This window comes from Talpa europaea, assembly GCF_964194135.1.
Source record: "Talpa europaea genome assembly, chromosome: 3".
Taxonomy (NCBI): domain Eukaryota; kingdom Metazoa; phylum Chordata; class Mammalia; order Eulipotyphla; family Talpidae; genus Talpa; species Talpa europaea.
The window spans coordinates 138,695,254-138,711,389 of NC_140069.1; the positions used below are offsets into that span (position 1 = coordinate 138,695,254).

Here is a 16,136-nt window from a genome sequence, read left to right on the forward strand (position 1 = left end):
AATGTCAGTGTCTTGATCCTGGTTCATTTTCCCAGCAATTACCATTAAAAAATACTAAATAATAACTTTCAATATAGATGACTTCAGTCTTGCTAAAGTCAAGGGCATCAGATGAAAACATTATTGCATGCAAGATAAATCTTGAGTGTTTTTGAATAACAACTATTAGAATAACTTGTCCTTGTCCTGCCCATCATGCCAACTATAATTTCATAAGCACTGATTTCATGACACCTAAAAATTTACCCAGGAAAATTTTATGACAGATATTAAAAAATTTCGCGATCAGTGTCATCAATGCAAAGACAGCTGCTGAAACATCTGTATTGGGGCAAGATAACAGTAAATATATGTTCCACTCACTTTTAATATAGTCTTCAATTTAAGAATAACAAATTGAGGGAGTAATTAGTGAAAGGTTTAAGAATAATATATAACTAAAAATTGTTTTATTTCCTATGTGGGCTATAAAAAAAACAATTACAGTTAAACCTGCCATTATAAATGCAACTATCAATACAAAAAATGGAAAAGATGGGAGAATTCCTGCAAATATTTGTATATCCTCAACAGCAGGAAAATGCACATTTACAAATTCCAATAAAAGTGAACTCCTTGGATCTCTAGTGTCTGAGCAGAAAGCAGATAACCCAAGCTTCCACTAACAAGTCAGAGTTTCCACAACTCTTCTAGCATCTGGTTTTAAATTTCCTTCCTTATTAAGCTATATCACTTAAGGTGTGGTCTTACAACAAATTTGTTGTTTTATCTCAAAATCCACCCACCAATTACCAATTCAAGAAAGTTCGAAAAAAAAGGAAAATAAACTTTTAGCAAATACCACATTTACTAATGAAGAAATGAAATGAACTATTCTCCGCTCAAAAACTAACAAGCCCCAATAATATTAGACGTAAGTGGACTGGGTATGCTAAGACAGATTGCACAGTTTGATTACATAAAAACAAACAAAAAATTTACAGGTTCCCCTACCCCTCAGATCAGCACAAAACTGTAGCCATTAAAGGCCTCTTACTGAACAGGAGGCACAGCGCCAGCCAGGATACAGGCTCTGTACAGGGCCTCACTTTCATTTGCATCTGAAGCTAAACCAGAAGCCTATCATAGAGCAGCTGTCTCTGGGGGTTCCCTGGGAATGGCTCTATAATAGGCTCCAACTTCAATTCTGGTCCCAAGTTTGGCTGGTATTCTTTGTGATATCATGCTAGCTGGCCCAAGATTCAGTCCTCGCTTCAGGCAGTGGATTTAACTCCAAACCTAGATGGTTCAGCCTCAACTCCAACTCTAAAGACACCAGTTCTGGCTCCAGCTTAAGCTCTGGTGGTGGTTGTAGCTCATCTACCTGTTAGAGACCACAATGAGGCTATGTTTCAGGTATTTCCCCTATTCCTAGAGATTAAATTTTTTCTGCAGTAGTAACCCAAAGTATCATCTCACAGAATGGAGGGATCCTGGGCACATACATGGATTCTGGGCATGTTCTCCTCAGTGAGCAGTTGTTTGGTGGATGAATTGAATCTGTGTAATAGTTGTTTGATATAGGGCTGCATAAAATAAATAAGCACCTTATCATTATCCTGATGTTTCTCCCAGAAGCAGGTAATGCTCCCTTCTGATAATGCACCCTTTTCAAGTTCACTGTAAAGTGTCAAAGATGGTCATCTTCAGCAGCTGTCACTTTTGACTCCAGCTTACAAAGCCCATGATGCACTTAAAATTCCAGAGATCCTTGAGGTGGACACGTAACGGTGCAGAATCTTGTCCAGCCATGTCCAGAATGAAAGCTTGGAGGGAAGTTCTCTCATCTAGCGAAGTGACCCCAGGACAACAATGTGCCCTCAACTGCAGAATTCTGTCCTAACAGTAGTCCCTTAGCACACTCAGCTGCTCTGGGTAGAAGCCTCAGCCAATGCAGGAGAACTGCCAACTGAGCACAAAGCCCAGCAAGCTCCAGGGATCTCTGGAGAGGCTAGAAAAGAACTGCTGATTCTGGGAATTTGAGTGGAACAGAATGAAACAGAGAGATGAGATGCAGGCAACCAGAGTAGGTTTATGTTAGAAATAATCACCACATACTGGATGAGTGTCTTCAGCTCCTGCTTCAGACCCTGGTAGGTGTTATCTATCTGAAACTGACCATGAAACTGATAATGTGCAGTTTTTCTGTCATACCCAGCAGCCCTGTATTACCCCTTCTTCCAGAACCATCTAAATATTGCTCTACCTGAGCCAGAGAATTAAAATTGCAAATTAAACCCTGACTTTACCCCTTTTCTCAAGGGTCTGAAGTCAGAATGTTGAACTTCCAGAAACCTTTTAATTGAGGAGGATTCCTGTCAACAGAATGGAATGACCATGATACCATGGTCAGTGACTCACTATCCTTCTGGAGTCTCACTAGCAGCCTTGCTTATATAGTAAGCCTGCTCTCAATCTTGAGGATGAGGTTATCAGTGGAAGTTTGGGAAATGTAGGACTGGGTTTCTACCACAAATGCATTATAGACTGTAGCAACTCTGTGGCCTAGGCCTACTGCAGGCCTACCTTTGATTTGCTGTCTGACAGTTAACAAGGTGATTCAATCCCTTCAGCAGATGAGATAGGTAAAACGATAGCCTTGTTCCAGCTACAAACTACTTCTCCAACTATTCCAACCTGTGGTAGATGAAGGAGGCGCTAACGCAGGCGTTTTACTGCTGAACTTTCCATGCCCCCCAACTTTAGCAGCAATAACTCATTTAGGGTAATCGGTCCAGCAGTAATTTAGAGGCATCTAACACCTCTATCTTTTTTTGTCCAGTTCACTGAGAGTTTCCTGCAGGACTTGCTTCTTTCCAGCCTGAGAAGGGTCCAACGAGGGTGTCTTCTCTGGGGCCTTACATCAGAAGCAGAGAATCCTGCTGGTCTTTCAGTTAGCTGATGGATTTCACCAGTTTCTCCACTGTAGATCTTAATTCCAGGATCTAGAATTCAATTTCATGCTGCTGGCTCTCCATAGGTGCTTTGAGGTCTGGCTCTCCTTGCTCCAAGTGAACCCTCTGAGCCTGGATCAGAATTAAAGAGATTAAAAATCATCTCAGAAAATTGGGTAGGGTCCAAGGAAAGGTCTGAAACTTCCAATAGACTTTTCACAAGTTTTGCTGTAGCAATAAGCACTCAGGTCCTGGCTGAAGTGGCCACACTAATAGTTCAGTTGGTCCAAGAAGTAGAAGCATAGCATGTTAGTCTTGGATTCATCCTTGCCCAGTACAGCCTCCTGCCAATTCTGGTCTTCAATACAGAATACCTATTATTGTTGAATGTCCACCAGTAGGAGACTACTTGAGTAGAGCTGGTATAGAGGATGCTGTTGTTGAGATTCTGTAGCATCTCCCATTGTGTCATTTGGGGGCTGAGTCTGGCTAGAGACTCATCCTCGCTGCCTCCAGTAGCTCTGGTCACAGGTTCCAATCCCTACAGGGAGCTCCAGGGCCCTCAGCCATGGCCCTTTTGACCCAATCCTTCACAGTGAGCTTGAGGGGGTGGCAAAACCCTAGAGCTTGCCATTCCCAGCAGGGCACCCTAACACTGGCTGCCACTAAACCCAAGCCATACTTAAAAATTAGTTTTCATTCTGAAGCAACTGTTTTGTTGTTCACTCCATGGTCAATAAGAAAGACTAACAACCATTTGCACAGCACCAAGCAGTGGGGGCACAGAAGTTGCCTAGTAAGGAAAAGGACTAAAAGGCTTAAGAAAGTTGAAGTACACTAATTGGTTCTCTAGGATAAAAGCAGGTAATATAAATGACCTAAACCAAAGCATGACAGAACCAAAAACAGAAGCTAACAACCAGCTTTGAAAATGCTAAGAGCTGGAAGACAAAGAATATGCTATTTTTCAGTTACCCAACAGTCAGTCTCCAGTATTATACAACTTTTTAAAAACATATACATATATAGGTTTATTCATTTTAAGTTAAAAAGTATATTTCCAGACTCTGTTCCTTAAAATTCTGATTCATTTAGTCTAAAGAGAGCCACCTAGTAGCTGATGACCATTATTCTAGAGGAAGAAGAACATGGTAGAAACACTATTACATCAAATCTCCTTAAAGTCACTAAAATTACTAGATTTTAGAGCTAGAAGGAATTATTAATATGTAATTTAAATACTCTGTTTACACATTTAAAAAATTTTACAATTATCTGCAAGCTGTTATTCTGGCACTGTTGCATCACCATTTGGAGCCTCACCTGCTCAAACAACTTTGCTTGTTTCTAACTTGCCCCAAAGGTAGCACCTGAATGACTTCTTTTTACTTCCTTGGTGGAAATGTTACAGGGCAACCCTGATGTGAAATGGGTTGCCAACCAAATTTCTGCAATAGCCCCTTAGCTCATTTCTACAATTGACAAGCAACTTCAGAGTAGAAGAATCAAAGAAAAAGATCGCTTCCCAGGGCTGAAGGTGATATAGAACAAATATTGAGAAAAAATGCTGCAGTCTCATTTCTGTGTTCATCACATTTAAAAGGTCAAAATAGTCTCAGGGACTGCACTAATTTTGTTACATTTTGGATTTATAAGGTATAACTTTAGACAGATGTCCAATATAAAAGACACAAATATCACTGTCATGTTACTATTATATACAAATACTGATTCATGTTGCTTCTAAATGAAATATTCACAAATTCATTTAGAAAAACTCACTTTTATGTTTTATGATTGCAACATATGCTATCATAAAGGACAAATTTAAGTTACAGACAAGTAGCTTTTATAGAGTATAATTTTTTGACACACGCTTCAAATATATAGTAACTTTTAAAGTATTATTTGCTGCTAACATATAGCCACATCTTAAGTAACATGACATAGTTAGCTATTACATTGGCAAGAAAAATAATGCCTCTTTAATAAACCTGGACAGAGTGTAGTTTAGCAAATACAACTTTAGTTGCAATTTTCTCTTAACTCCAGGATCTACCCCTGTGAATAAAAATAAATCTTCTGATTACTAGTAAGCAAAAAAAAAAAAAAAAATTCTGAATTGAAAGATGACATCCTCCATTCTAAACATATCATAGGAGGTGGCAATCTTTAAAAAATTAAGCAAGTAACGTCTCCATTTATTCATTTTAATTTTATATTTCAATTTTAAAGGTTTATCTTTTTAAAATATATACTATCCATGTTTAGTTGAATTTAAGCATATAATTGCTCATTTGTCATTTTTTCTATTCTAAGAAATAAAAGCAGCAACAACCTTATCTAATCACCCCTACACCCTGATACTTATTTACATCCCAACCTCTGAAATAAATACGTTTTACCAGTGGCTCTATAACTTTTTAAAATATAGTCTCCTTAAATGGAGTAATATAACCCAGCTCATTTACTATACTGTTCCAGTGTTTAATTGCATAGATGCAGTGGCTCTACATATCCAAACACAGAATGGAAGAAAATGAGTGAAATCAAAGAATGTGAGAAATAACTTAAGAAAAAAATTTTATTATGCATTCATTTTAATGTAAATAATTAATTTTAGCAAAACTGACTAATTCATCTCCTTAATATACTAATATTTAGCCCTTAATTTTATGCAAAAACAAAAGGAAGGAGCTGCAAATCATTTCTCCATTAAAAAAGAGGCATCCAATTGGGCCTCCCCTGGTGGCTCAGCGGTTGAGCGCCGGGCTGTGAAGCTGCCCGCAGCCTCTGCAGCACCGGTTCGATCCCCAGCCGACGGGCGAGGGTCCCACATGGGGTGCAGACCTCTCCTGCCACCCGCTGCTCCCCTCAGCAGTGTATTTCATCACTCTGCCTGTTCTGCTCCCCACTCTGGCTCTGGTGAATTCTCTCACCCCACGCACTTCTGACTGTACCCAGCGCTTGTATAAACAAATAAATAAATCTTTTAAAAAATATATTAAAAAAAAAAGATGCATCCGATTTATAATGTTTGGGATCCATTTTATAAAAAAGGCCACCCACCTCCATGGTACTTTATCTATACTTCAACAACCACTGCCTTATACTAGGCCTGAATTCTACACAAGCCTGTCTTTCTATCGATACCAGCATATACAAGTTCTTTCTAAACCAGCATGACTATTTTTAGGCTGTAGATCCTTCTCTCCAGAAAAAATATTCTCATTCTCTCTCTCTCTCTCTCTCTCTCAACATTTCAGAGAGCTCACAGACCTTTGCATCTTATCTTTTCTAAATCTCCGGGGTTGACCAAATAAAGCTAGAGCAGAAGAGGATTCACGTAGTGACCACTCCCACCCTACTGACTAAATAAGGTACAATGACTGCCTTCAGTCTATCAGAGCTTATACTTGATTTCCGTAAGAATACAGCCATACTTTTTAAAAGATGTACATTTCATTCAATGAATTAAATGTAATAAGAATGGACAAAATGGACAAATCCCTATAGAAACATTCCTTTTACCACTTCTTTAGTTCATTTTCTACTGTTATCAATCTGTGGTTTCGAGAGGGTTTTACTTAAACTACTACCAAATCCTTGAAATTTATAGTAGAAGGACTATATTTATCCCAAGGCAATAGTCTGAATTAACAAAGATCCTCAAGGTCAAGCAATATATAGTCATCACAGCAGTTTCACTTAATTGATTTGATTCTCAGTAGTCTCAAGAATTTCACTACTTCTAGACTAAGCAATGGCAGAGCTAAAAATTAACAGACTTTCATTAGGTTCTGGTTTATCCCTTATTTGTAAAGGATACTGGCAAATTATTTAAAATCTTTATGAGTTAGCTTTACTGCCAGTAATAAATAACAATGCTATATACCACAGAGGGCCACAGAGGAGATTAAATGAATACAGGTTACCTAATTTGTGTTCAATGCTCTTTTCACTTAAGTCTACAGCTCAACATCACTCTTTCCACAACTGTGGCTTGCTGACGGAGCCACAGGGATCAGCACATCCCACGGTCTAGCTCCCAAATCCCTCAAGGCAGGCCTGCTCACTGTCCTGAGCAGAGTGGCCCATCTAGCTGCTATTCCTTTCATCATTTTCAGGTAGTACTCAGAGTATTTTCAACCTACATTAAGATATTTCAAAGCCCCAAACTTAAAAACAAAATATCCAGTCCTTAAGCATCACTACTGCATGACTTCCTCACTCCCCACTCTCATCTTTTTATTTATCATTTCAAAATAATGCATTAGGGTAGAAAACCAGTATATATAATCAATATACAATCTGACCAATTCATAATAATAATCAATTCATAATAATAGGGAGCAGTGATGGTTAGCAAGCAAATGACACTTCCATTTTACAATTTACTGTTTGTTTAGGTGAGACAGGAATAAAACATATTACAGAAAATTTCACTTATGAACATATATATTAAGGAACCATGCCAAGGTTCAGGGTGCAGTAAAGATAAGTAGCTATGACACTCACACTTGTTCTCTGGCTTAATCAGAAATGAGAGAAAGGGCCTCCCTGGTGGCACAAGGGGTTAAATCTCAACATACGAAGCTATCACCAGTCACTTGCAGCATGAATTTGATCCCTGCCATGGAACTGATCCACATGATGCAGCAGACCGCTCCTGTCTTGCCCACTGCTCCCCTCAGCAGTGTATTTCAGTCAATTCGCCTGTTCTGCTCCCCACTCTGTCTCTGGTGAATCCTCTCACCCCACCCCTTCACACTGCTGCCTGCACCCCAGTTCATGTATGCATAAATAAAAAAAAAAAATCTTTCTTTAAAAGAAAAAAAAGAAATGAGAGAAAACTACATTTTATGTTTAGTGTCAATCTGTAAGATTCCAAGTTTTGCTTTCTTGCAATTCTTATGAAACTGCTATTCACTACAAAGGAATGCCAAGAAAAGAGAAAAAAAGAACAGTTCTTTTTCTTTTTTTCCCTAGCAGATTAATTCTCATCTTGAATAAGAAAAATGTATCTCTTGGATATCCTGGAAAGAGTCACATTGCTCATCATGATTTTAACTTGGCACACTTTCCTGTGGGAAAAAGAAAACTCATCTACAAATTCATCTCTACCACTGAGTGCTTCTTTATGCCTGCCCTACATGGTGACAATGCGCACATGGGGACCCAAACTGACCTCTGGTATTACTGACAGTCAGGTGACTTACTCTCTTGCATGGGAGGCATGGAAAGAAAACAAGTTATACAAGTTTGCTCAAAACCAACTCTCTATTCTTGGGCCATCAGCTGTCCTTAATAAATTTGGGGGACTATTAAACAAAAAAAACCTCTCTCGTTCCAAAAAACCTTATGCAAACCTTGTGCATAGGCAGAACAGAGGTAACTATGGCAACATTTATTCTGCTCCCAGCAGAGGTTCAGTACCACTAGCTTCGGGGAGAGTTATTAAATGCCATTTTAAATTTCCTTTTTCTTCCTTTTTCCCCCCCCTCTACCACTGGTGGCTTCTCTGATACTCCTTTCATGCTACTGTGATAGTTATGAATGTGCTTTGATGATACTTTATATAAAAACAAAGTCAATAAAGTATTAGTCAATCTATTAATAACTGATCACCAAAAAAATTAAAGAAAAGTTAAATACTTGTAAAATATGCCAAAAACTTCTTTGGGTAAATTCTGCTTTTCATTGCCAACCTAAAAATAAGTTCAATAAATCAGAAATAACTAGGTGTTTTCATATTGTTAGAATATGGTTAGAAATACTTATCTCAAATAAATGGTCAATATCATACCTAAGAGTGAATAAAAAAAAAAACCAGTGGCAACATCCCTTTGAAAGTAAAGAATGCAACAAAAACATCTGCTAGTCACATTTTCTAATACTATTCTTTCATTTTTAGTCTAGGGATACTCACAGGAAGAGGCAGTGGTGGGAGATCTAATAGAGTGAAACAGGAAAAAAGACAGTAAACAGAAAAAAAAATCTTTACTGAGACACACGAAAGGCTTAAAAATGAGAGAAGAGATACCATGCTAATGGGTGAGAGGACCCAATATTATAGTGTAGAATATAAATTCTTCCAAAGTTGATTTATAAATTTAAGAATTCTGAAATAGATCATCAACTAATTGGGGGAAGTGAGAACTGTGTAACTGCACATAAATACAAATACAATAAAACATGGCAAAAATATATGAATTCACAATGCATTAAAAGCTCATACTACAGCAACATGGATGGAGATAGAAGGGATCATGCTCAGCGAAATGAGTCAGAAAGAAAAAGAAAAATACCGGATGGTCTCACTCATAGCAGGAATTTAGAAAACCTAAATAAGGGACCAGGAAAAAGACTAATTAATACAAAGTAAAAATCAAAATCAACAAGCAACTATAAACCAGACACACTACAGGGAGGAGAGGTGGGTAGAGGAAGGACTAGAGTCAAAATAAGGGGGGGGGGTGTAATTGTATGGGGAATATAACCAAAATGAAAATGTACACATTGTGGGAAAATGAAAAATGATGTAAGAATTATATAAAACAAAATATTAAAAAAAATTATGACATAAAATAAAAAAAAAGTCTTCAGTTTTAAAAAAAAAAGCGCACACTATTAGTCAAGTACAAATAAAAATGAGATGGCTCTCCTGAATTTCAATTAGCAAATGTGCAAGAAAAATACTCAAGTCAACAAAATAGGTACTCATACTCTTTGACTCAGTCATTCTAAGAACATCAAAGCAGTACCCAAAATGTTTATATGAAAAACTATTCATTGGTGTTATAAACAACAGCACCAAAATGAAGATAACATAATTGAGATTGGTTCAATAAATCTGAAATATTCATATATAATGGAACACTATATGCAGCTATAAAAAAATTGCATTTTCATGACATGAAAAAATATTTGTAATAATGGGCATTAATTTTAAAATGTAATAAACCAATGTATTTTTTTTGTATATGTACATTCACAAAAGGAACTATAAAGAAATACATACTACACACTGCAAGGAAATACATATTACACTCTACAAATACAGATAGAAACTTCAAGGAAAATATATCAAATCATTTTCAGTGAAAATGTCTGGTTATTGAGATCACATACAATATTTATGTTCTTCTGTATGTTTATATAGTTTTCTTCAATAAAAACATGACTTTTATATTCAGGAAATAACAAATGCTATATCAAAAAGAGAATCTAAATTTTAAATTTCTGTTCTGAATTCTCTAGTGGTTATACACTCAGGAGAGGACTTTAATTAGAATGACATTGTTAATATGAACTACAAAATGTATAAATGTTCAAAGCAACTGAAATAATTATTTATGACAATAATTCCACTCTCATAAGTAGCTCTGCAGAGTTAGGTGCACATGAAGTAAGTAATCACACATAGCTCAAAATAAAATGAACAAATAGGCAGAATATAGTAGGCACAAAACAATCAATGAAAGAGATAAAAGCTAATCAACACAGAATATTTCTTTCAGACTTAGCTTTTATTTTAATTTTGATATTGACAAATTTGACAAAGTTTACTATGTAGCAATTTTATGTTTAAATCTGTGGTCTCTTCCATATATATGTTTATATATGCATGTACATGTGTGTGTATAAACAAAAAAATATTTAAATTTAAATAGTTTCTATAAATAATCTTTACTTTCAAAAGAAACTTAACAGGGCTCCAAGAATTTAAATAAAGAACATATTTTCGGAGAAACTGAATGACATCAATCCATGCAGTTACCATTAGCTATATTTGAAAAGCGGCTCTGTAATACTTTAGTGCTAAGTAAGCAGTGGACTATAACAAGAAATACCCAGACATTTAAAACATCTCTTAAGCAAATTTTGACTTTAGAATACTTAAAAAAGAAAATCAACATGATTAAATTAATTATAGCTATTTAAATATTCACTTTATGAAAGGTAAACTTACCAAATTAAAAAAAAAAATAAATAAACAAGGTCCTAACAACACTGAGGATAGAGTACAACTCCAAAACTATTGTTTTTATTAACAATACAATTTTCTAACTGGTACAACTAAATACAACCCAACACATGAAAATTACCACATCAGAATGAGATGCAGTACTTAACACTATAATTTTGTTTCAACAGTGACACAATATAGATCCTACACAAAAACAAGCTATCTCCTAAGATGAGTAAGAATCTGAATATGGATACTCTCTCACTCGTAGGCTATAAGACTTGTTATTCCTGAGACTAAACAACCAAAATATTTCTCAAAACAAAATGCTTCAGATAACTCCCACTCCCTTTTACAGCATTTTCCCAATCATTACAGCAGAGTGGGAAACCTCATTTAGGTGACAAGCGCCTTTTAATAACCTACGTCCCTTAATTTCCTCTTTATCAATGAGGATATTCTCTAGGCTAAGGTAGCCTGCAAATCAATGCCAAGGGGAAGCCATAAAGCACCTCGTCTGAAGTATAACCAGGGAGCAGCAGCGGCAACTATTCAAACCCAGAAACAGACTCAGCCCTTCCTGCATAGCACAACAATTCTGCATAAGCAACAGATAGTGTCAAGGATTCTGCATGAAAAAATGAAGAATGAAAAGACAGACCTAAGGAGGTGTCTGATCATACTAACATTGGTACTTACGTATCATACCTCTGCAATGGTGTCACTTTGTTCTTATTCTTATCAACTGAACCCGTAGATAGTTGAAGAAAATTGGGATTTAATTTATATAATTCTTGAAGTAGCTTCTGTTCATATTCTTGGTGCTTACCCGCCTAATAGAAGAAGAAATTAAAACTGCAGTGGGGTTCACGAAATGATTGGTATAAAATACTGAACTACTTTCTGAATTATGAAAGATAACTGAATAAATCATGTAAGGGTTTTTTCATGGCATCAGAGAAACCTGTGAGGATGATGTCACAAGACCTTTAGACGAAAGAAAAGTTCTTCCAACAAACCTACATGATATTAATTCCATTCATTAATTAAGGCATTTCATTAACCACTTCAATGTGGAGAAAAACATACTGAAAAAACTTTATTAGCTCAAAACACCAGAGGGCCCCTTTTAAACCTACTTCCCCTTCTTTTTGATAAAAATTATGTCTTTTAATTTTTCATTTTCTGAAGGTCATTTAAAAATCAAGCTTCTTAAAAAATGTGTTAACATGGCAAGTAATACAAAGAATCAATAAATCTCTCTATATATTTATTTCATTATCTTGACACTAAGCAAAAATTCCATTAATACTTTGTTTATACATGAAAATTGGCATATTTTAAACTCTAGATCGGGGTGGCAATGACTAGCCAGCCACTTTGTTTTTATAAATAAAGTTTTATTTGAACAGTCCATTCCCTCATTTACATGTTATCTCTATGGTTGCTTTCCTGCTACAAGAGAAGCTGAGTAGTAACTACAGATATTACTTCCGGCCCACAAAGCCTAAAATATTCACTAATTGGCCCTTTACAAAAAAAATCTGCTGATCCCTATGCTATGCAACAAATAGAACTCTGCATTTGGATAGCTGTATATCAGAAAGCTATGTCACAAATGTCATAGGAGAATTAGGCAAAGACTAACAAATTGATTTTGAATAAGTTTTTATGATTTGCCTGGATATCATGACTAGATTAACATTTTCACTTACCTTCAGTGTATCAGTTACTTTAAAAATGTGGTCTAAATATTTGCTATGGGAAAACCAAAACCAGAACAAAACAAGCCAAAATAATAACAAGCAAAGTAGTAGTATTTAATCAAGCACAACTGTATCACATGGAATGCACAATGTGTCGTTCCCTGTTCTGAGAGGGCTCCTGTGCTTCAACGGGGTCTACAAATATTTCATATAGGACTCATTTTGGTAATGCAGTTACAAATAAAGATATCTTTTGATTTTTGCCATGATATAATTTGTTCAAATTTCCTTTCTATACTGAGGAAATATTTTAACAAAGAAACCTCTTTTAGTTTTAAACTCAAGAAGAGCAAGAATTCAGGATAACATGAAATGAATACTAAATTATGAAGAAAAATACAAATTGATGTGGATTTCAATCTCAAAAATATGAAAAGCCTGGAATTTTTTTCTGCAGTCAATACTGGAGATACTATGGCTTCCCTAATCCACAAAGAACTCACATTTATATTCAAGTGATTCTACAGGGGCAGTTCATAGCAACAGCTTAAATCCCATTATAACTTCCAAGGGACTGTTGATCAATTTTCTTTTAGCGTCCAACAGCACTTAAATATGAGATCAAATGGGGCTTACAATTTTTTTGACAGAATTTTCTAGTAAGTAAAATACATTCCACTGAAGATTTTTTCACCCCAAAAAAAGGAAGGGAAAAAAAAAATCAAGATACTGTTTAAGTCTTTACGCGATAGATAACTTACAGGATAAGTAAGAAACCAGGAGGTTATCTGTCCCCATTAAACATCAGTGTTATTTTAACACTGTTTTTGGACCATAAAGGTGACACCATCAAGAAACTCCAAAGTATTTATTATAATGAGATTTAATTGCTAGTAACTCCAAGTCAAAAAAAGGTACTATTTCATTTTATTGAACAATCTGCGCTTAAAGGAGCCCTTACTAGACTTTCTCTAGTTTGACCTGGAGAATGAAAGGTAGCAATCAGTGCCCCCCACCTTCTAAATGAGAAGTATTCCTGCAAAAGTCCACAGCAACAATCTGAAGTCCTCATCTATAATAGGGAAGTACAGCATTGTGCTTTGGTATAATCCTCATTTAATATGCCGTATGGTCAACATTTTTACTTGTAAAGGCATGTTTATACTACAAATTGAAAGGAGACAGAAGAAGAGGAAATGTAAAAAAGAACACAGGATAATAAGCCTTCACCCCAATTCACTCTTCACAGGATAGTGACCTAATATTCCCTTGAAGGGGAAATTATTTTATGAAAATGCTAGTTTATCTGCTAGATTATTTTCTAGCATACTCTGTAAGAGAAGAGATGGGGGGAACAACTCATAATTACAGTACCCTACGTAGGCTTCATTTTCCTGACATTCCCCTTAAAGTAGCATTTCCCAAAGTGCTTTTTTTGGTATATACTACCCTCTTGGATATGTATTAGCATGTTAAATATCTAGAAAAATCCTGCAAGACAATAACCTATATACCTTCATTAAGCTAGCATGTTGCGACAGTGTACCACACACCCATTTTTATCATAACATCTTGAAGAAGTGACATTCCGTGCGACACTGGAAAAATGCTACTTTAAAGTAATGCCCAATTTAGAAAAAATAAAGTCACTAGCTTCAGCTTTTGCAATTTTAACTTATGAAGAAAAATACTCCCTTTTCTGCAAAGGTGGTAATTCAGTTACTTTACTACCTGCATTTCTTCTTTCGTGAAGCTGGCTGCCTCATCCCCCAATTCATGTAGATACATGCAGTCAGGTTTTGGACACTGCATATTCTTTAAGAAGTAACTGCAGTATTTTGTTGTACCTAGAGATGCCTGGAGGAAAAAACAAAAGGGGAAAAGGACCCTAAATGTGAAATGACACAATGAGAATTTCCATGTGTTTTCACTAAAAATGAGGCACAAACACAACAAAACAAGTATGGCTGAGAACTAAACAATTACTAAGCAGAATTAAGATTATTCTCATTCGAAAGAACTAAAGAAAACATCTCAGTCTATAGTTTCCCTGAACCTGAGCACCTAAATCTTACCTTCTAGAGAGCAGAACATAAACAAAATCTATTCCATGTAAGTGGTTAGGCACATAAGAAGGCAAATTCCTCTTTATTATGATGCCATCCTCCTACCATTTACATAAAATATTGCTTCCTGGGATCCTTCACTCAAATCTGCGCTGATCAATGTCTAAGTTTTTAAGGCCAACAAATCAGAACCCTTATTTATTTCCAGTGAGAATAACAGATCCATTTTCACAAAATTATATGAAACACTAGAGAAGTATTATCCCCTTATAATATGCTTATTCCTACCTAAACAGGAACTTGCATAAATCAGCAGGAAACAAATTAGCTATCATAGGGTGGTATGGGGGCCTAAGAAGCAATCTTCAAATAAACTCCCTTCAATACAACACATAAATGCTAGGTCTTGTCTACTTATTACATCCTATCCTTTCCCCCACCCCCCAAAAAATCAAGAGGCCCATGTTACCTTAAGCGTTCTGCCATCTACCACGACATTGTTGACACACTGTATGGCTCTGAGAGCATCTTCTGACCGGATATAAGTGACATAAGCACTGGCACTTGGACCCTAAAGTAAAAACCCACTGTGATTAGTTTCAAACTAAATGAAAACTTAAAAGAAAAAATTCTCTCGCAATCTGATTAGAGAATGCAAAAGGCCTTTACTACCACATCATTTAAAAAATGAAGATAATTAGAGGTAGTAGTACCTTCGATTAAACTTACACTAGCTTACTTTAAAACAATAACAATAAATTTTATCTCATTTTAAGTAGCCTAAAATACATATAAATAGTCTTTCTTTTTTAAAAAAGTTATTTGATAGGCTGTCAAGGTTACAAAAACAAATTTTGAAATTTAGATTTTAAAACATAAGGCTGAAGACACTGTGTCAAACTATGCTCTACCGAAAGTAAATGCCATGTGCTAAGTATCCTCTCTGCTAATACCAGCTCAACGAACATGCTCTATTAAGTTTTCAATATCTGAAAATATTAGACATTATATCAAATTACTCAACTCCCCCTCCCCTGCAATCCATCAAGTCACTAAATCTTTTATTTCCTCATTACTATTAACCACTGTTAAGTACTAGATCAAATGAGCACCAAAAATTCCCCTATCCCACCAATAAGGGTCACTACATTGCTTAAATCCTTAACCCTCAAGCTCTCTAATCACAAAAAGTAAAATTTCCTTCTGAACAGTCCAGGTCAAGCCCAGACAATACCAGGAAAGGCAAAAATCCCTAAAATTAGTTACCTGTGAGCCTGCATATGATGTGCTATTATTGATGACAACTTTATGTATTTTACCAAACTTCCCAAAATATTCTGGTCGTTTTAAAACCTATAAAAGAAGAAGAAAGAAGGTATAAACCGCCCCTACTTTCATCAATTTTATCCTTATAATAGGGACATTCACCATCCCTCTTTAATGAAAGAAAAATCATAATTTC

The 16,136-nt window shown here is 35.9% G+C and overlaps 1 protein-coding gene across 10 annotated transcripts in view; it reads right to left on the minus strand.

Moving 5' to 3' along the window:
* Window positions 1–16,136, minus strand: part of CNOT4 (CCR4-NOT transcription complex subunit 4) — a gene marked incomplete at both ends in the record, with an annotated part of 70,810 nt that overhangs the window by 40,872 nt on the left and 13,802 nt on the right. For 4 of the 10 annotated variants that reach the window (XM_084229714.1, XM_084229713.1, XM_084229708.1 and 1 more), the window contains 4 exons: window positions 11,602–11,735; window positions 14,340–14,465; window positions 15,144–15,245; window positions 15,941–16,027. In XM_084229714.1, coding sequence (XP_084085840.1) covers window positions 11,602–11,735; window positions 14,340–14,465; window positions 15,144–15,245; window positions 15,941–16,027 — 449 coding nt within the window. The remainder of the gene's footprint in view (window positions 1–11,601; window positions 11,736–14,339; window positions 14,466–15,143; window positions 15,246–15,940; window positions 16,028–16,136) is intronic. The other 6 variants (XM_084229711.1, XM_084229715.1, XM_084229710.1 and 3 more) reach the window with 2 other exon arrangements.